At 44.3% G+C, this 21,730-nt stretch overlaps 2 protein-coding genes across 3 annotated transcripts in view; one reads left to right on the plus strand and one right to left on the minus strand.

The window, feature by feature from the left end:
* Positions 1–15,549, plus strand: part of LOC147445993 (uncharacterized) — an 83,383-nt gene extending 67,834 nt beyond the window's left edge. Inside the window, exons 5-16 of the mRNA XM_086525313.1 lie at positions 272–350; positions 456–516; positions 612–658; positions 740–832; positions 931–1,021; positions 9,912–9,960; positions 12,662–12,778; positions 12,864–13,011; positions 14,306–14,398; positions 14,496–14,564; positions 14,627–14,669; positions 14,963–15,549. Of these exons, the coding sequence (XP_086381439.1) occupies positions 272–350; positions 456–516; positions 612–658; positions 740–832; positions 931–1,021; positions 9,912–9,960; positions 12,662–12,778; positions 12,864–13,011; positions 14,306–14,398; positions 14,496–14,564; positions 14,627–14,669; positions 14,963–15,063 (991 nt within the window). The 3' untranslated portion in view covers positions 15,064–15,549. The remainder of the gene's footprint in view (positions 1–271; positions 351–455; positions 517–611; positions 659–739; positions 833–930; positions 1,022–9,911; positions 9,961–12,661; positions 12,779–12,863; positions 13,012–14,305; positions 14,399–14,495; positions 14,565–14,626; positions 14,670–14,962) is intronic.
* A 2,388-nt stretch (positions 15,550–17,937) lies between these two features.
* LOC147445994 (uncharacterized) lies at positions 17,938–20,854 on the minus strand. 2 transcript variants are annotated; one of them, XM_086525314.1, is made up of 2 exons: positions 20,382–20,854; positions 17,938–19,504 (listed from the first exon to the last, which is right to left on the minus strand). In XM_086525314.1, the coding sequence occupies exon 2, from the start codon at positions 19,226–19,228 to the stop codon at positions 18,362–18,364; it is 867 nt and encodes a 288-aa protein (XP_086381440.1). In that variant the 5' UTR covers positions 19,229–19,504; positions 20,382–20,854; the 3' UTR covers positions 17,938–18,361. The 2 variants fall into 2 exon arrangements, with proteins under 2 accessions (XP_086381440.1, XP_086381441.1); XM_086525315.1 differs by lacking the exon at positions 20,382–20,854 and adding an exon at positions 19,886–20,327.
* Positions 20,855–21,730: the final 876 nt, after the last annotated feature.

Raw genomic sequence — 21,730 nt, forward strand, 5'->3', positions numbered from 1 at the left:
AGTGGGCTCTAAGCACTCAAGCACTTAACTGGGGCTTTTGGACGATCAGATTTTATGCCACAGGTCGGACATTTCGGGCTAGATGTCCAGCTGTACCAGCTGAGGGCCCTAGTCCGATCAGAATAGACAACTATGGACTTAAGAGCTATTTAAATCCATGATGGCCCATGCGGTAAGGCATTTTTATGCTAGATCATGTGTGGAGGATCAAACAGGTTGCATGCTCTGCTATCATGTGGTGGATATTGACTTTGTTTGTGTTGGTTCTCAGGTACTTGCGTGAGGATAAACCACATGGTTCTGCTGGGGGTCTATATAACTTTAGAGACTGGCTTATGGAGGATGATCCAGTATGTTGATACCTATGATAGTTCAGTTATCAGAGTTCCTGTTTTCTGCTTTTTCTGTGTATATTACCGGGATGAAGATAAGATCTATGTAGCTTTGTCTGGCAGACCAACATATTTGTCATGAATTGCGACGTGTGCTGCAGCTTCCCTTTATCTGACATGCTGGGTAAGGAATGTCACAATTTATTGGTCTTGATGAGTGCATTTGATTCCATTTTAGGCATCATTGTGCACTGTGGCATGTTTTCTGATTCCCTGCAGTGGCACACTCGAAGTACAATGGCATTGGTACTCTACTTGTTAAGAAGGCAAGAATATTTTTGAGGTGTTGAGCTTTGAAGAGTTTCAATGATAGCCAAAAAGCCCCTGATGGGAACACCTATTTTCAGGTATCTGCTGAATCTGCCAGTGAATTTGGTGAGTTGGTATCAGATCCAGAAACAGGGGAGCTTTTGCATTATGCTGAAAAGCCAGAGACATTTGTAAGAGTTTGCTATAGCAAATTTAACGGTATCTCATGGCATTTGTGTTTAAGCATTGAATTTGGATATGTTACATCTTGTAAGTGTGTGGCTTGTAGGTTAGCGAGTGGATCAATTGTGGAGTTTACATTTTCACTCCACAAATATTTCTTGCCATTCAAGATGTTGCATCCCAACGAAAAGACCATGGTAGGTGCATTTTATCATTTCACTTGGTTTCTGGACAGACATCTGTTTATTACCCAGTGGAACAAAGCCTCTTCTAACAATTTTCCACAGCTCTGCCTTCTCCTAAGAATTCAGGTTGCGTCCTGTACTGTACTCTATTTTACGTGTGTTCTGATACCTGAAGCAGGTGGCATGGATGTAGGTGTTGTGAGGATATCAAAAGAGAGTGCGAGGTATGGGTGTTCGGCACCAACAGGAAGTGGCGGTAAAGTGAGGGAGGTGATCAGATGTGTGGTTTGTGGATCCAAGTATATAGTCCACTGTCTATCCCCCTCGGAGAGTGATGGCGGCATGTCAGTCAACTTGAGTTGGGCAACTAGGCCATCTCATTATAAATAATGAGATGGTGTTATTTTTAGGCTTTTGATTTTCAGCTTTTGGGCTCTGCTTTTAACATCCCTTGTAAATTCTTTGAATTGGTCTTTGGGCTCCCACTTTGGAGAGCATCTGGACGCAGAGTCTGAGAGTGAGACCCGAAGGCTCGCTTGTACTTTGAGTTGCAAATTAATATAAAAAGAAACATCAAAAGGGGCGCCAGTCTTTGGGGTCAATATCTCTAGGCACGGAACTCCGTGGGGCCAGTGTCGAATAAATTGTGAACTGTGAACTGTTATGAAGTGGTTATTTGGTGCTGTCGTGGTACATTCTTGACTTGGAGTGTCCAAGTCTGTTACACCTTCTTCTCCCACGAGAGAAGCTCGACAAGCGCGTCACATGTTTCTATCGCATGTTACTCCCATTCTTTCGATGCGGCAAGCCCAAGACTTGGAAGTTGTTTTCACCGAGTCGGAATTGTATGCCAGCTTGCTTGATTTGGGTCGATGGAGAGCTCCTGGTTGGGATGGTCTCTCTGTGGAATTTTTCTTGTCTTTCTGGGATTATTTGAAGTTGCCTATATTGTTCATGATGAATACTGCTTGGGAACAACAGGAATTGCCCTCCTCTTGGAAAGAAGGTTTGCTCAAGCTGATTCCTAAGCATGCATTGTGTGAAGAATTCTCACATTGGCGGCCTATTACACTCATGCCTGTGGTATATAAATTAATGGCAAAAATGCTTGCTAACTGACTCAAGTGCTTTCTGCATGAAGGCTTGCATCAATCTCAATACGGCTTCATTCCGCGACGTCAAATTGCTGATAACCTCGCGAATGTCATCATTGGTATGGAATATGCAAAATATACTCGACAGGATGTCTTAGTCATGCAGGTCGACATTGAAAAGGCATTAGATATTGTTCTTTGGGATTACATTGCGGATACCATGCGATATTTGGACTTTGGGCCTAGGCTATTTCGTGTCTTGCTTTTCTTGTATGCACACAGTACTTCTACAGGCTTGCTGGATGGTTCTCTCACAGAATCTTGGCCTTTGGGACGGTCGGTAAGGCAGGGCTGCCCTCTGAATGCTTTGCTTTATGCGATCGCTACTCATCCCCCGTTTATGTATTTGGATTCCTTGACTTCCACTGGTAGGCTACATGGCCTGACTTTACCTTCTGGTCGGCAGTTTGCTGGTCAGGCTTATGCGGATGACTCTTTGTTCATGCCTCGTAATAACTATGATGATGTACAGCAGATTATGCATACTCTTAACTTGTTTGGATTGGCAGCAAGTCTCAAAGTTAACTTTTGCAAATCCAAGCTATTGCCTCTGAAAGAGTGTGACTGGCGCGGGGAGATTGTTCCTCCACATGTTTTAGTTTGCCATTTGGGTTATCCGATGGGTTGGAATGTATCAGCTATGCAGAAACTGGATTGGGTGCTCCAACGTCTGCATTCCAAGTTGAATTATTGGAAATTGTCCACATGGCCACTTCCTGTGCATCTCAGGATTGTCCAATACATCCTTGTGGCTTATGTGCAGTTTTACTTGCCTTTGTTATCCTGGCCTCGGTTTCACTTGCAGTCCCTCATGTCCAATACCATTACTTGAGATTTCCTTTGCTGCATATCAACGTGCGGAGATGATTGCGGCCCATGACTTCTCCTCATCTTCCTTCATAACCCATATTTCTTCTCTCATGGTATTCAATTCTTCCATCATAAATGGCTGAATTTTGCCTTCTTCGAGCCGCCCACTTTTTGTTGCAAGTTCACCTTGGAAAGTTCGGATTGTGGCTTCTTGTGAAGCCGCTTGCACTTCGACGCGAAAAATCCTTTCGGATAGGTTCTTCTTCTCCTCTTTCCATTCCTCCATCTTTTGAAGAAAGGTTGCCTCCATCTCTTTCTTCCACTCCTTCACTTCAACTTCAAGTGTTGATATCTGCTTGTTGGTGATCAAGAACTTCATGTTGAGAGGGAGGCGGGCTATAGCCACTAGGGAGGCCGTGTGAAAGGGGTCAACGGGTAGCCCAATGGAGGGAGACCATGAGAGAGAGAGAGAGAGAGAGACTAAAAACAATCGGAAAAATACAAGAAACTCTAAAAAACAGCAAGAAACGCTTGTGAAACCCTAAAAAACAGAAAAAATCAGCTTCAAAACTTTTAAAAAACAGCAAAACACATGTAAAACCCTACAAAACGGTAAAAAACAATTTCGAAACCCTAAAAAATAGCAAGAAACAGTGACAAAACCCTAAAAATCAGTAGAAAACAGTGGCAAAACCCTACTAAGCAAGAAAAAAACAGTTTCGAAACCCTAAAAACTGCAAAAAAGAGGTGGCAAAGCCCTAAGAGAGTGAGAGAGAGTCCAAACCCATGGGGGCGAGAAATGAAATGAAATGTTATATTAACGTCTTCAAAAGGCCAAAATGACCTATGAGACCAATTTGTTACAAAACAGTGAATCTGATACCATGTCTAGCTACAAAAGAAACTAAAACAAAATACTACTGCTACAAGCTGGAACTATGTGAATGTGAAACAATGATAGAATGGGGGGTGGAGAAATGGTGAGGATCTATCCTCATCTGCATTCTGCGTAGAGAGAGAGAGAGAGAGAGAGAGAGAGAGAGAGAGAGAGAGAGAGAGAGAAATGAAATGAAATGAAATGTTATATTAACATCTTCAAAAGGCCAAAGTGACCTATGAGACCAAAAAGTTACAGTGTGGTGGATGTGATACATACAAAAAACAAAAAATGACAAAATAAAATACTATGGAATCCTAAACTGCCAAGTGTGAGCTAAGCAGCTAGGTGGGATAGCTAAATCACAAAATATCCAGCATCAGTCGCTGGCGGATCTCATCAATCTCCTCCATGGTCAATAGCCTGACCGGGCGTCGTGCATGTCAGGCCAAAGTGATCCGAATCCTCTGATGCAGCCTCCGTCGATGCTATGTAGTCCTCCGCAGTTGTGGGCGTCTGGATCTCCCTAGCTCGATCGCTCGGTCGATCAGTGTGCCTCTGGTGTGAGGCGACGAGCTCTCCTGTGGTAGTAGCTCCTCCAGGTCTCCAGTGTCTTGCCCTGAAGAAGTCTGTGATCTGTCTCTGAGATTGGCTAGCCTCTCTCCTCATCAGGCTCTCTCTGTGTCAGTGTAGCTCGAGCAAAAACAAGCCCATGCATCTCTGATCCTCGTACTGCATGACTCTGGAGAGTGGTCCGAAGCCCTCTCTGAATAAGCAGTGGAAGCGGCCACGTATCTCGTAGTAAACGGGGCAGTGGCAAGTGTAGTGCAACTCTGTCTCAGGCTCCATGTCACACAGGAGGCATGTCCTAGCCTCTGCTGGTACTCCACTGTATCTCCCAGTCTCGATCCGCAGTTGGTGTGAAGATGTGCGTATCTGACCAATAGCACATCGTATCCCATGAGACAAGTGGGTGTCCATGTCTCTTGGCCTCGTCACAAAACCGTCCTCCATAAGCTGGAGAAGATGCTCTCTGTAGAAAGCTATCTTCGTGCCCAACTCCTGTGCTGGCTGTATCCATGTCCTCCTGGTGTCTAGCTGAGTCAGGTCCTGGCGGATGAGCCCGGTGATCTCGGACTGTGTAAGAGTCAGAGAGGGTGCATCCAGTGAGTACTAGAAGGGGGGCAATCTGTCTATGTTGAACCCATGCGCCTGAAACCATGATGTCATTTCCCCATACCTGCATGTTGTATCTCCCCGCATGGCTAATTGTCGAGAGGACTCAAGTGCAAGGCGGGCATATCTGTCTCTGGGAAGTTCCCACATGCGGTGTATGAGGGAGACAGATCTGGTGAGGGTCTCCACCACTAGTGGGGGGGCAGCTAGCTCTGCCCGGATAATGGCACGTCGTACTGAAGCTTTGGCTCTAATGAGCCGCGAGATCATAGAGACTAGTGGCTTCTCCATGTCCCCCCATCCATCAGTGCAACCTGAGGCCTTGGGACTGAGGCTGGGGATAGTTAATGATTTTTTACAAAGTCTATGTTATGCTCGTGATACATGAAGCTTTCCATCTTCATTGCATCACCTAGGTCACAAGGAACACAAAGATTGTATTGTACCAAGTCTCTCTCGATGGGAGAAACTATAATACAAATGCCTATTGGAGGGGGGACCGGCTCCACATAAATCCGGTCCTCCCATGATGGTCCAATGAAGGTCCCCAGATCTCAGCTCCATAGAGCAATGCAGAAGCCACCAAAGTGTCAAAGAGCCAGAGCTTCGTCCGAGGCTCCTAAAACTGATCATGTGAACACATCCTCTCCAATCTACCCAATGCTGTGTGGGCTCTGGTCAGTCTAGTCTCTGCTGCTCTCCTCAATGAAAATGCTGGTCCACTGAAAACCACTCCAAGGTAAGTGTAAGCATCTATATACTCCATTGTCTCCTGGCCGTCTGTGAATGCGGGCGCTGACCTCCTGATCCAGTGTGGGGTGGTATTAAATACCATGACCTTGGTTTTACCAAGGTTGGCAGACAAACCACTTTCATGGGCGAACCTATGCAAAGCATCCAAGTGACGTTGCATCCCTTCGGAGAGTCGGAGATCAACACAATATCATCAGCATATAACAATAATGGAATCCATGTCCTTGCTAGCTGTGTACCTCTATCACCATCTCTCTCAATGTAGTCAGAAACCTCATCCACATACATACCAAATAGAGTAGGAGAGAGCGGGCAACCCTGGTTCACTCCAATAGTGGAGTGAACCGCTGTAGATAGGCCCTCTGTGCCATGACATAATCCATTGTGCTGGCTCCATGTCTGTGTGGAAAGCATGTAAAATCTTTGTAGGCCATTCAAGATGACCAATCCATGTGCAGTCCCCATGTCTATCAAGTGTCGTCCATACTCAGTATGTTCCCCATCCTATGATAGTCTGGATAGGCCCGTCTCTGCAACATCCAGCTCTCTCATCATCTCCTCTGAAGTATCATAAAAAATTGTCTGATGATGGGCAGTCCTAGCATTGAAGTCCCCTAAAATGATGATGTCACCATCTCTAGAGAACTCCCAGATGTCATCATCCAAAATAGAAAAGGGGGACTGTCCTCTAGGTTGTGCATACATTGACGTACTCGGGGGAAAGTAGCAAATAGCAATGTAAAGATCTCAGTCTCACCCACATGTACCTAGCTTGCTCATCCCTGCGAGCTATATGTATCAATGGCTGTATCTCCTCCTTGAATAACACTGCCACTCCTCCTGAACCCTACCCTCTGTGCTCTGATCGTGTCTCCTGTCTACAGGTGGTCTCCCATCTGTATCCACTAATGGGGGAGAGAGAGAGAGAGAGAGAGAGAGAGAGAGAGAGAGAGAGAGAGAGAGAGAGAGAGAGAGAGAGAGAGAAAGAAATGAAATGAAATGAAATGAAATGTTATATTAACGTCTTCAAAAGGCCAAAGTGACCTATGAGATCAGAAAGTTACAGTGCGGTGTATCTGATACAAAGTCAGATTAACAAAATAAATTAAGCTAGGATAACAAGATATAAATACCGCGGAATCCTAAACTAAGCTGATAGGTGTGAAAGGTGAAAGGCGTGAAATGTGTGAACTAAGCAGTACAATGTGTAGACAATATGGGAGGGAAGTAGAGATCCATCTTCATAGAGATCCATCTTCATCTGCACTCTGGACGACAAGAAAGTATGGCTCGAATCCTTTGCTGTAGCCTCCTTCGAAACTGTGTAGCTCCTCTTCTCCATCGGGGTCGTCTAGATCTGCCTAGCTCCAATGCTCGGTCTATGAGAATGCCAGTAGTGCTGGCAGACCTCTCCACTGTTGGTTGCTCCTCTGTCTGTTCTTCTGGGTGTACAAGATCTAGTGGAAAGAAATCTGTGATCTGTCTCTGGGGTTGTCTCTCTTCAACTCTCCTCAGTAAAGTTTCTCTATGCTTGTGTAACTCAAGTAGATATAGCCCAAGACATCTCTGATCCTCATAAGTCATGACCCTAGATAGAGGCCCAAAACCTTCTCTGAATAGACAATAAAAACGGCCTCATATCTCATAGTACACTGTGCAATGACATATGTAATGTACCTCTGTCTCTGACTCTAGATGGCATAAGCGGCATATCCTGCTATCTGCTGGTGTCCCTCTGAATCTGCGAGTCTCAATCTCGAGCTAATGTGAGGACGTGCGTATCTGGCCAATGGCACAACGCAAACCATGAGAAAGATGCATGTCCATATAGCTAGGTCGAATCACAAACCCATCCTCCGTGAGGTGGAGAAGATGCTCTCTATAGAAAGCCATCTTTGTGCCCAACTGCTGTATCGGCTCTATCCATGTCCTCCTCGTGTCCAGCTGGATCAGATCCTGACGAATGAGTCTATTAATTTCTACCCGCGTCAAAGACCTCAAGGGTGCCTGTAGAGAGTATTGAAAAGAAGGCAACCTGTCCATGGTGAAACCATGTGTCTGAAACCATGATGCCATTTGTGCATACTAGCATGATGTATCCCCATTAAGAGCTAATTGTCTGTCTAGAGCCACCCTGGCATATCTGTCTTTGGTAGTATCCCACAGACTGTGTACAAAGGAGACTGATCTGGTAAGCGCCTCAATCTCCATAGGGGGGGCAGCTAATTCCGCTCGAATGATATCATGCGGTACGGAAGCCTTGGGCTCTAATCAGTCGAGAGATCATAGATACCAGGGGCTTCTCCATACGCCTCCAACCATCCTGGCCTACAGAAGGTCCCCAAACCTGCACCCCATATAACATAGTAGAGGCAACCAAAGTATCAAAGAGCCATAACTTTGTCCTAGGTTCTTGGAACTGAATCTGCGAACACATCCTCTCCATTCCTCCCAGAGCCGCACCAGCTCTAGTTAGTCTAGTCTTTGCTGCTCTTCTCAAAGAAAATCTCGTCCCAGTAAAGACTACCCCCAGGTAAGTGTATGCATCTATATACTCCACAATCTCCTAACCATATTTGAAAGTAGGTACTGATCTCCTGACCCATTGCGGTGTGGTGTTAAACACCATAACCTTGGTTTTACCTAGGTTGCACACAATCCACTATCCTCTGCAAAACTGCGTAGTGCATCCAAATGTCGTTGCATACCTTCTGGTGAGTCAGATATCAGACCTGATGTGTGGGGCCAATATGCGACATCAATATATACGGAGAGAGAAATGAAATGAAATGAAATGATATATTAACGTCTACAAGAGGCCAAAATGACCTATGAGACCAACTGATTACAATGATGAGTCTAGTACCAAGTCTGGGTACAAACAAGAAAACTACAAACAAAGAAATGATAGGAGTGCTACCGACTCCTATGGGTGGCTGGTAGGCTGAGCAATGGTATCATGCCATAAAGGTACAAAGTGGGGATAAGTGTCACCATGATACAATATAGCAGTAGCATGAAGCCTATCCCGATCGACATTCTGGGTGTCGTGCTAGAATCCTGTGGATCCTCTGCCGCAATCTCCGCTGGTGCTGCGTGGCCCCCCTCCTCAGTCGCGGTCGTCTCGATCTCCCTAACTCAATAGCTCGATCAATGAGAGTACCGCTGATGTGTGTATGGGTGGGAACCGAGCTCTCTGGTGGTGGTGTCCTCTCTGACTCTGTGGTACTCAGACTGAAGAAATCTGAGATGCGTCTCTGGGACTGTCTCTGTCTTTGCCCATTCAATAGAGCGTCTCTATGTCTCTGAATCTCAAGTAGGAATAATCCGAGACATCTTTGATCCTGATATCTCATGACTCTGTCTAACGAGTCAAAACCATCTCTGAATAGACAATGAAAGCGTCCCCGTATCTCATAGTAGACTGTGCAGCGACATATGTAGTGAAACTCTGTCTCTGGCTCTGCATGGCATAACTGACATATCCTACTGTCTGCTGGTATGCCTCTGAATCTACCTGTCTCAATCCCAAGCTGGTGTGAAGATGTGCGAATCTGGCCAATAGCACATCGTAACCTATGAGATAGATGTGTGTCCATGTAACTGGGCCGTGTGACAAATCCGTCTGTCGTGAGTTGAAGAAGATGTTCTCTATAGAAAACCCTCTTCGTACCCAATTCCCGTGATGGTTCTATCTCCTCTTGCTATCAAGCTGGATAAGATCCTGCCGAATGAGTCTAGTAGTCTCCATCCGCGTAAGAGCCAAGGATGGTGCATCAAGAGAATACTGGAAAGGGGGCAGCCTGTCCATGCTGAAACCATGCCTCTGAAACCATGAGCTCATCTGTGCGTACCAACATGATGTATCTCCCTGTAATGCCAGCTGTCTGGATGACTCGAGAGCAAGCCTGGCATACCTGTCCCTGGTGGTGTCCCATAAGCTGTGTACAAATGATACTGATCTGGTGAGTGCCTCAACCTCCATAGGTGGGGCAGCCAGCTCCGCTCGTATGATGTCATGTGGGACTGAGAGAGAGAGAGAGAGAGAGAGAGAGAGAGAGAGAGAGAGAGCTTGTGTCTAATGTTTTCTATTGCAACCTCCTGAGTTTACGCTTCGTAAATGGTCTTGCAGCTACTATGCGACGAGTGTCCAGTTTTGAAGCTCTTCAGATAACTACCAAGTGAGTAGATGGACATTTGCAATTTGCCACTCATTATATTTGTTGGATGAAGTGTTCTCTCTATGTTTCATGTTGTTTAATAGAATCCAGGAAATCCTCTTCTAACCACATCTTTGTCAAGCAAAATTACTGGACGGTGGTGAAATAAAACCTTTAGTGAAGAAAGCTTCTTTGAAGTCCTGTGCTACAAAATCACAAGACCACACAAAAATCGAATCCCCTAGATAGTGAATTATGTAAGAGAGAGGACTTTAGTTGGGCTTCATGGGGTTACATGACTACCATTGTGTGATTACCAAGGAGGACACAAAACAAAGATGGGTATCCTAGGTTTGTGGCATATCATCCATCCTGCAGGATGGAGCAGGTGATCTTTCTATGTTTCCTAGATAAGAATGCAATCAAGTTTCAATGCGCTGCCTCCTGTCTAGCTCTACATTGTATGTGCAACTCCTCAACTTGTGTTGTATGAAAGTCTGAAAAGGCAAAAGATCTTTCTATGTTTGCTGAATGAAAACAAGGTCCTAGTCACTGCAAGTTCTCAATCTGTGCCACATGAACCACCAGAAGACCAAGTCTCGGTGGTTGGGATCCCTCTGGAATGGTAAGTCATGTGAAACTTGTGTGCAGCATTGGTGTGGACATGCCAGCCTGTATGAGCAGTTTTCATGTTGGGCTGCACAGACAAGAAGCAGGTTCATGGAATGAACGACAACATATCTGCGTTTGCGGAACCAGGCTGCTACAAATGAGCAGAAAGATCACAAAAAGAGATTCATGTCAACTTCTTGAGAAAGCCAAATTGACCTATGGGACGAAACTTACATCCTTGTCTGATATATGGGACCAAATTTACATTCGTACGTAATGTATGAGTACCTTAATCTGCTACCACGGCGTGGAGATCTCATTGGCACCTACATGAGTCTCCCAAGGCAGCTGCTTCAGTGGCTTAAAAGGCAGCTGGATCCCCACAGTAAGATTTCTTTTACGTGGCCTCCATGCTCTACCAAATGTGAGTGGTGATCCAGTGGGTGGGTCAGGCAATGAGTGTAGTACTCAGGGCTGTCAAATTACTGCTTTATTTTCCACCAGATGGGACATCTTTGAAGGATTTCCCTTGTCGAAAGTCTTGTCTGGCTCAACAGTCCACAATAAGTTGTAGAGCCATCAGGGATGACACCAGCTCCATTTGCATCTACCTCGGCAGCACAGGCAACCACAGCTCCGGGTTGGGACAATCAAGGGTGGTGCCTCATGGCTGCAGGAGGGTTCAGTAGGGGCGCCGCCCTGAGCCTTAGGTGAGTGTGCAGCCGCCAGTCTCGAGTTCCCATAGTGAACTGATGGCTGGGACCTGTTGGGACATCATGAGCAGTCCACACAAGAGAATACCGTTCAGCAATCTGTACCACCGTGTGCTACCTCAGCTGACCCTTTAGGCAGTTCTTTCCTCCCTTCGCAGCCTCCACTTTCTTCCTTGCCGCCACCAGCTTCCAGCTCCATTCACCACCCTCTCCAGTGCCCGCAACCACCTCAACTATCCCGCCCTCTGATATCACTATAATACATCTGTGAGTTGTGCATTTGTCGGGGCCCTGGGGAGTGAAGCCGCTCCAACGGCCATGGAGCACCGACAATAGGATATTACTAAGGATTTCTTGAATGATTTCTGGTCTGGACTATTCGCTAGGCTTGCAGGATTACAGTTTCCAGACACCATCTTGCATGTTGAAAGGGCTAATGTCAAAGTGTTATAGATGTGTCCCTGGTATCTTCATCTTTGAAGTAGAATAGGGTATGTAGTGATCCTCTCGCACAGTTGACTAATATGATCCTTTGGACAATCTACAGTGAGCTATTTGTGCTTGTCTGAAACCGCAATTGTGGGAGGTGTGCACTTGTTCAATGATGGCACATGATATATAATGCCTTCATGTATCCCTGTTCCAGAGTCAATGAAGAAAAGAGAAGAACATAGAAGATGGTCTTTGTAGAAAGCCATTTTCTTGAAAAGATTGAGCTTTATCTTGGCTATGTATTCATTCTGGTGACATACTCTCTGACGACCTTATGGGGACTCTGTCGGAGTCACAGGAAGGCATTCAGTGTTTCCCCATATTGCTTGTACATGGACCTATGGTCGATTTTATATAATGCCAGGGTCAGAAGCCCCACATTTTTACCCCAAAAAAAAAGGCATTGAATCAATGATCTTAGCATATAGTTTACACCTCGTGTTGGCTGCTAAGGGTGCTCGAGGACTCTAATGCTAGGGTCAAATGTTTTTGTCATGGAAGCTTTTGAAATGTCTCACCTCCACCTCCATCTCTATTCAACGCATGCCATATGGCATGAATGATTTTGATGGATCATGTTTGCGATATCATATGTGTTTTAGGGTTGTCTTCGCCCGCCATAGCCAAGCTCACTTCTAAGTTTTGAAAGTCACAGCCTGTATTCCCCCCCTTATGGATGTCTGGGTATGTCTCTCCCAAACCGAAACAAGACATTTTTTGGGAGAGCCATAGACCTGTCATCTGCAACGTTGCTGTCAAAGAGCCCCTGGCATCAAATTGGGTTAAGTTCTGTTTGTGTGGCTGTTGAATTAGAGTGGGAAGAAATTTCTTTATTTCAGTTGCTATGATTTGATTTAAGTCTCGTTTCAATCAAAAGCAAGTCATTTTCCCTTGAACGGTGGCAGGTCAGGGCAAACAGACTTTGTAAGACTGGACCAGGATATTCTCACACCCTTAGCTGGAAAGAAGAAGCTCTATACCTTTGAGACTACAGAATTTTGGGAGCAGATAAAGACACCTGGGTACTTGTCTTGTTTTGCTGATTTCAATCTTTTATACTTGATTTTGGAATGCTGTGTTGATTGGGCTTACCGCAGAATTTTTCAGCATGTCGTTAAGGTGCTCGGCTCTTTACCTTGCACAATATCGACAAACCGCACCAGAGTTCTTAGCAAAAGGGGATGGTGTGAGAAGTGCAACGTACATCGGAGATGTTTATGTTCATCCTTCTGCAAAAGTTCACCCCACAGCTAAGGTTATAATCATTTGCATTCAATTGAATGTGGCTGTGAATGTATCTGTGCAAGTTCTTCGGTTTATGTTTAATGGTGTAATTGGCATATGCCCTGTCAACTAGCTTTGTGTAGCTCTTTCCGTTTCTTCGTTCAGTACACTGCGTAATGGCAAAGTCTACCCTGCACCTCCAGAGCCATGGTAGAAACTCACTACATAGACCTTTGTTTGAATGTATGCTCGTACATGTGTGCATGTGGTGAAAATTGTAGTATGGATGCAGAAAAAGATTTGAGTACTAGAAGATTATAAACTGGATTGCCAGTGAGATGAAGTTTTGAAAAGGTAACGTGCAGCTAACGGAAAACTGAAATAAGACAGAAGACCTTAATAGAACTATCTGAAATCAAGTAAGTCTTTAGAAGATAGATACATCTTGGATCATGAGTGTTAATCTTGTAAAGAAGGCTAAGACATGATTAAATAATTTATTTAATTAAGAGTCAAGACAGCCGAAATCTGAAAGGAGAGTGGAACCCTTGTGCTGACTCCTTTGCCTATTTGGCCCATCCCCAAAATAGCAGCATGGAGAGAAAGGATAAGAAACCTTTTCCCCTTTCTGGTAAAGATGATGGGATCTCACACTGCAGTGCTTCGGATGCTGGGAAGCTGGTGAGTGCCGGAAATCATGCAATCGATGTCTTCGCTCTCCACACACCAGAAGAACCTCATTGCTGCGTGTGGCACAGAGGATGAGTCACTTGCCATGTGGCATGTGCACCGCTCCACAATATGTCTAACATCTCTGAAGCGCTCGCTGTCACGTCCCCTTGAAAACGTGTTTCCGCTTCTTATTACGTGTTTCCCGTGTTCCCATGTATTGATCTTGCTACTACTATGGCATGTAGAGTGTTGGATTTTATATTGATACCTTGTTCTAGACCCACTATTAGGCATGAATGACAAAATTAGGACTATTAAAAAGTTTAGTCATCAGTACTATGCATGATGAAGCTGGTGTTATATAGGCGTGTTTTTCAGTAGCTTGCTTTTCAAATGAATTTGAGCTTTTCCTGGATCCATCCGGTGTATATGCATGTTGGACATTCCAATCATCATACTAATCAAATGTCAACAATTCAAAAGAATACAGTGAAATGTGTGTCCATGCATGCGTTTTTGTGCACGTGCGCACGAGAGAGAGAGAGAGAGAGAGAGAGAGAGAGAGAGAGAGAGAGAGAGTATTTCTTTTTTGTAATCAATACAATTACACCTTATGGAAAAAAACTGAGACAGAGATGGTTTGGAATTGATAGGTGGGTCCAAATGTCTCCATCTCTGCAAATGCTCGTGTTGGTCCCGGTGTAAGACTGATAGGATGTATCTTACTAGATGGTGTGGAGGTGAAGGTATATATTTGAACTTCTTTTCCCTCTGCCTTTTTGATAACTAACAGATTTCCAAGCATGCCTCTCATGGCAACCTCTCTATGCTGCATGATTATAGGAAAATGCTGTGATAATGCATTCTATCATTGGATGGAAGTCCTCCATTGGAAGATGGGCAAGAGTACAGGTGAGTCCTCTTGATGTGGCTTGATGGCTCTATGTTCACACTAACATGATCGTTTGTCACAGGGAATCGGCAATTATGCTGCCAAATTGGGAATAACAATACTTGGTAAGGCGATTGTGTGTGTGTGCGCGCGCGCCCACACGCGGGCGTGCATGTGTGCTACTTTTATTGCTTTTAAGTTTCAAACTTTGGATAGTGATGCAATATTCTTCATGGGTTTTTCTCGTTTTGAGGTTTCCCATCAATAGTAACATGCATCTTTACTACAAAGAAAATATGTGTGTGTGTGTGTGTGTGAGAGAGAGAGAGAGAGAGGGATCATCTGTTGATGCGGTTCTATTATTTGCATGCATGCACATGCGGTCTGCATCCTTTAAAGCACAAGCTTTAACTTGCAGGTGAAGATGTTTCTGTGGAAGATGAAGTTGTTGTGACAAGCTGCATAGTTCTTCCTCACAAAACTCTCAACATCAATGTACATGAGGAGATTATCCTTTAGGCTAGCCTCAAGTTATGACCGTAAAGGCCACTAGTGTGACATGATCAATTCTTTATTCAATAGTTTCACCAGAAAAACAGTGTGGACAGCCAAAAGAGTCAGCCAAGGCAAATTCTTGTAGTTTTCCCGTCGAAAAAAAAGGCATCCTTTTTGTATTTCGTCAACCGATTGTATTTATGAGAATTGCAATCTGCCCAAGATTAGACCAGAAAAAGTGAATCCCACTCTATGAGCAAGCATCTCTACATATGCTTTTCCATTGAGTTACAACCGATTGCCAAGCCGGTATTATGTCCTTGGCAAATGCCACTTGTCGACTACACCACAATATGTAAAATAATGTTGTTTCTATTTCATACATCTAGTACATCAAAATCCAAATCACACTAGGGTTGTGGCCCCCTGATCTTCCAAAACCTCTCCAACTTGTGCTTGAGCTTATTATATGGTGATTTCTTTTACAATGTGGAACTAGATGTTGGTTCCTATGGTTCATTTAGAATGCCAGAAATTACTATGCTTTTGATGAAGTCTCTTTGGTTAAGGCTACTTATGCCAGTCTATTCCAAAATGTGGTGTTCCCAAACTCTCTCCCATCATTTCATATTAGACAAGGAGTCTTGTTGGATGCTTTGTCTTCAAACGGAGGACTTTCAAGAAGTTTGACGGCTATGTCAAAAATGTTGATTGCAAAAGACAAAATCTCACCCATCAACATGAAAAGTAAACTATTTGTCAGAAGGATTGTGCTGAAAACAAAACAGGGATCGATGGCGGTTACCCATCAATGTTTCTGCATTGTCAGCCTGTGACCAAGCTGACCTTTGTACATCCTTTTGGATATAAAAATAAACTAGCCGGAGGTTTGAACGAACAAAAACTCGGGAGTGCTCAAGCTCAACATTCCTGTTATTGCTATCAAGGCTCTTAATTGAATGTTGAAATACTCCATGTTAAGCCGGTTGTGACATGTTCAACCATGTTGGTATGATGTATCTTCTACAAGTTAAATCTCCTTTCAAAGGGTAGCAAGGAGATTGAAGGGTCCTACTTCCAAAATCCCCCCCATGTGCCGGTTAAAATCAACAGTGGTACTCTCTTTTAAAAAGGATCACTGAAGACCATTATAGACCTACCTGATCTTAACAAGAAGTCTTGCCCCATGGACTTGGGGAGTAATCCTTTTTTTCTTTTTGCCTTTCGTCGGCATGAGTTAATCCAATGGAAATTCTTCATATGGATTTGAAATGGGGGAGCATAGCATGAGAGGGAAAGTTGGAACCCTCATGAGAAAAATCAAAAGCATTCAGAATTTTCAGTTTTTTAGCATGTATCTCCATCATGAGTATTGCACAACAAAAATGCCAGAGCTGTCTACTCTGATTTTGTACAGTGCTTTCTTCCACTTCATTTCCAACTGTATCCTCAAAACACATGATTCTACATCGTTTACAGTCTTTGCCATGCCATATATTTCCAAAGTTAAGGGTCACCTAGATCTTGCCCATTGACATGAGAGCTTTACTGTTTCTAGATGCAATTAGAAACCTGGTAGACAATGATTTCTCTTGAAGAAAAGAGCTATGCTCAACGGTTAATTTTGACAAGAACGACTTAAATTGTAAGTGTGGCACATGAAAACTCAAATGGGCTTTGTTAGGCGCTGGTAGTGTCTCTGGGTCTTTCTAACACAGACATTCTTTTCCTTGAGTTGTGATGTTTATAATGTTTCGTTGAACTCGATGATCTCCCAGCTTAGAATATGTTGTATAATGTTTTGTGGCAGTGAGGAAAAGCAACCCCTCCAAGCCCCCTTCTTGTATGATGCTTTTTCGCGCCGGGATGGAAACTCAATATATTCACCCTACTCTTATGGTAGCTACTATGGTAAAAAGAAAAAAAATTGGGCTTATTAGCTTCTATCAACTCACGTAACATGGGGGTTGAGGTAGAGATGAGACCCACGTTTCTTGGCTCACACTCAAAGCACCTTCTTGAATGTCTCATGCCAATTGTATTCTTTACTCGCAATACAAGAACTGGGGCTCAGCCAAAATGTATATGAAGGGGACCCTTGCATCCCTAGAGATTCAAGGAATGCATCCTATCAGTTTTGCGTCATTTAGAGCACAAGTGCACTCCAGCTTTGTGACATTTTGTGTCATTTAGAGCTCAAACGCAGTCCACCTTGATTCTAGCACACAACCAGTTACTGAGACAGATCACAAGATAGCAAATTGTAAGAGGCTACTATACTTGCACCCCCCTCTGCAAGTGCTATTATACCCCTATATTGTTGCAAGCAGGCTTGGAACACACAGAAGACGTGTCATAATAATGATTGACGTGCGTCTCCCATATCACCCACGGCTATGGTACGCATCCTCTCTACTTCTGGCCGCTGAGTGCAACATTACTTTTTAGGCTCGAGTACTTGCTCAAGCTCCGCAGTCCGACAGGATCGAAATGCATGGTACAGAGCCTTGCGAAGCTAGTGAAGCAGACAAAATAGGTGAAAGCGTTACGTGGGACCCTCAATCTCAGCTTTACTGCCACAGCATTGGCCCCATTACCTTAGAGTTTATCAAAACAAAGTGAGATTTCTAGCAGGCATGCTTTACTCCCGTGTTCTAGACATAGAATAAGTAGTGCCTTCTTGACGACACACGCATGCCAACACTGGAGGCAGGATGCAGGCAACAGAGGCAGGTGGAGTGGAGCAGACAAAAACACACAAATGCACAATGATGTGAGACACCAGAACTCGATAAAAACCCTTCTTAAAGTATCAGCAGCTTGTAAAATTGTGTTTAACAGTATAAATGTGACAAAAACCACCCACCACCATGGGAGTACAAGAATCAGACTTCAAGATAGCAGAATTGGAGTGATAAGTTTCAGACTGAAGACTTATTACAAACCCCCGTGTAAGGGGTAAAATAAATGAAAAAATGGCCTTTCAAAGTATGTCAAGCCTTGACACACAGGTTTTAAAAAACAAGAAAGAAAAGGTCAGTAAATTGAGGACTTTATGAAGCATGCCCAAGAGCAGGAGCTATTGTAATGGTCTGCTTGCATGGACTGAGAGCATGGGCAGACTCTCGAGCTTGCAATGCGCAGTAGCATCCTTTTATCAATGGTAAAAGGTTTGCTCTTCCTTCCGAAGACATCTTTGAACCAGGGTGAAGCATACCAAATGTTATACTGCAACCAACAATTCAACACAGGTTGGGCTTATTTGTATGCCAAGCTCACCTTGCAAAGCCCTTATGTGTGCACATGGAGCTTCTCGTGTCTGCTACTCGCTCTTCCATGCGTGTAGCATCAACGAATAGCCATTCAAGCGGACCAGATCTTGCGACGACCTTAAACTCCTCGCCCCTGCTAGCTTCATTACAGAAATGCTGCCATTAAGATCTCCTGACCACTTCACTGCACTTGCTTTGCTATTTAGAGGCTTCTCCAGACCAACAGAGGCCTGGAAAATAAAAGTAGCATTAGCTTTGCTTGGACTCCCTGATGAGTTGAAGATCCAGTTGTGGACATCCCAAAACACTTCAATAGGTATTCCATCCACAAACACAGTTTGGTTGCCTCGGAACTTCCACTCCAAGTTCTTCACTTGCACCACCAATTGCTTGTCCACTGTAATATACAAGTATGGATCCTTTGGTGTATTGGTCTGGCACTCGATCACTATGTCGTAGGCTTTTCCTGCCTCACCAAATTGAGCTTTTGCGAAGAACTGCTTATTTCCAAAAACATGTTCTTTCCTCGAGATCAATGTTGCCTCAATGGTCGGCGGCCTTGCTCTAGTCTGCTTGTAAGCTTCCTTCACCTTGTCCCCCAGAAGTAGAACCACCTCCTCATTCGACACAACTGCAACATAGAACCCTTCTTTGGGCTCAGGACCGTATGCATATTTTGCATTCGACAAGTCCCAGAACACATCGACCTTGTGACCACATACTTCGAAACTCTTGACACCATATCTGTTCCAAAAGGACCAAGGCTTCATTTTCACTTTGCATGTGTACTGGCATGAAGGGTCATCTATAGTAACACAAAGACCTTTGCCCTTAACATTCTTAAGCCATGTGATGGTAACATGCCGGCATAAACCAGCAAGCTTGGTCTCATACTGACAGGTTACAAGGTTTTGCATTGTCACTATGATGGCCTCAGGCAGCTTAGCCTGAAGATAAGCAAGCTGTGCACTATAAGAGACACATCAAAGAGTCTCGTGCATAGTCAATGCCCCTGGTCAACACTTTCAGCGTCCGGATCATCTGCTCAAACTGTGGTAGCAACCTGTGGAGAGAAAACCCTCCCTCCTTCACGAACTATGTCTAAGAAAACTCCCCATTTGCATACATTGAAAGTGCATTTGTCATGTGTACTTCGATCTTGAGAAGATTGGCGACATCCTCCTCCAGATCAGCTGTTCACAATAAATCCCACCAAAGCAATGCATTCAAATCTCTTACACATGGGAGGTGGCACAAGAAATTTAGGGTGATCTAACATGCACATGCTAGCAACATTGCAGCAAACAAGAGTCTGCGTATGCACGGAGGTAAGACACCACACATGCTTACAAAGTCAGAGAGTTGGAGCTAATAGAGTGCATGCAGGGCAATGATTTACACTTGCAGGAGGCCAAGGACTAGTAGGATCAACAAGAGACCCTGGAGAGCACTCTTCGTGGCATCCAAGAAAAAGGCAGGTAAAATCAGGGACCGGGAGATCAATGCAAGCAGAGATAATGATATGGTTGAATCAGCTATGGAGAATTAATGCCTGAAATAAGGATAAAATTGACCTGCAACTCTCAAGAAGGCCGCATACTTGCACAAATTGAGAAATCCATAGGCATAGATATGCATTGGCCAGGTGGGCTAAGACAAATGCTTGGAATTTGAGAGAAGACCAAGGCCAAAAAAGGATACATTGTGTGCAATGTGCATACCATCCGAAAGCAATGCGAATGAACAGAAGGGTTGAGGCAGAGGCAGACAATGAAACAGAAAGGAAACTGTAGATAAGGGGTGTAAAACAAACACACATGAAGAAAAGCACAAGCGAAACGAGAAATGGTATACTTTGCCCACGCAAAGATAAAAAAGGGAAGGAGACAACAGTCACAACATAGACACACATAAACAGAGATAGGGACGAATCCGGACGATGTGTGTGTGTATGTGTGTGTGTGTGTGTGTGTGAGATTTACAAAAAAAAATGTGTGTGTCTGTGTGTGTGTGTGTGGCGCTTGACTGTGTGTGTGTGTTAGTGAGTGAATGCGTGCGTACGATAAGTACCTGATAAAGAAGCTCTAGATGTGTTAGTCTCCCTTTCATGGACACCCTTCTCTTGCTTGTCGATGTACAGCCTTGGCAGGTGTGGGCTTCATCGCGCTTTCCTGGCACCTATGTGCAGAGAGAGGAGCTCCCACAGAGCGAAAAACGTCTTGGCTTCTCCGTTCACAGCACCCAGCAGCCAGCCCAAACTGCCCACCAAAACAAGAGCCTCTGACCAAGTGCGTTTTGCCAGCTTGAGTTTGTGTTCTGTGAGTGCCCACCTGGCCCCACCATTCTGTGTGTGAGTCCGCTCACCAACACCACCGTTTCTCTCGCTTTTCTACTCGAGGGCCCACATTCTTCTACTCTCTCCCCAACTCTCTCTTTGAGCCTTTGAGGCTTCAGGCTATCAAGTTTCGCCTTCAGGTGGAAAATAGGAATTCTTCATTCCCTTCTCTCTCCCCCTCTCTCTCTCGCGCACACACACAGGAGAGGCATGCATGATCTTTTGTGGCCAGCCTGGAGCAAGGGTTGTGTTTGGTTTGTGTGGAGTGGGGCAAGGGGGACATATATCTTATAATTAGCGTGGATTCTTCTAATAGCCCCACTTTCATCCATTCACATGCACTATGCACATACTAAGGGTATACAAAGTGACTGTTACACGTGCATGTCATAACAACATCCCCAATTGCCCCTAGTCTAAAATGACCTCCTAGTCCCTATGTCTAAAATGACCTCCGAAGTCTTCCCGTTGTGTCGAAACCGTAAAAGTAGGAGAATGTTGTAGTTCAATGTTGGGAAGAAGAATCCCCCTTTTAACTATTGGTAAGGGTTCCTTGAAAATGTGCCCACAACCTCCTCCTCAATTTTCACATGTTTTTCTCAGTAGTAATCTGTGAGAATATATTAAGCAAAGAAACTTTTTATAGACACATGATGCCAACCTTTTGTGTGACATGTCACAGGCAAGTCCAAATATTCATCACTTGCTTATTTAATTTGCATTAGTAAAATGCATTCCAATTTTTGGAAGGAATTTCTTGAGAGCAGTAATTCAATTTTGCTTTGTTAAAGTGCCTCCCTTGAGATAGGCTCTAGTTTCGTCGCAACTTAACAGCAAAAAAGGTAGAGCATCTTGCTTGAGATAGGCTCTCCACTTAGTTACCCAATAAGAGCAATAACTTTGCTCAATTTGAGCACCTAGTTTGAAATAGGCTCCACTTCCAATATAAGAAATAACTAGAGGTTCATTTTGGCCCAAGGAATAGTCTCCTATGAAGATAAGGATCGCAATCATTCAGTTTCATTTATTTGCTATGAGCAGATAGTTCCACATATGAGTACTAGCTTTGGTACTTATCACATGG

Source organism: Adiantum capillus-veneris, chromosome 12, assembly GCF_014529385.1.
Source record: "Adiantum capillus-veneris isolate H3 chromosome 12, ASM1452938v2, whole genome shotgun sequence".
In the NCBI taxonomy this organism is placed as follows: domain Eukaryota; kingdom Viridiplantae; phylum Streptophyta; class Polypodiopsida; order Polypodiales; family Pteridaceae; genus Adiantum; species Adiantum capillus-veneris.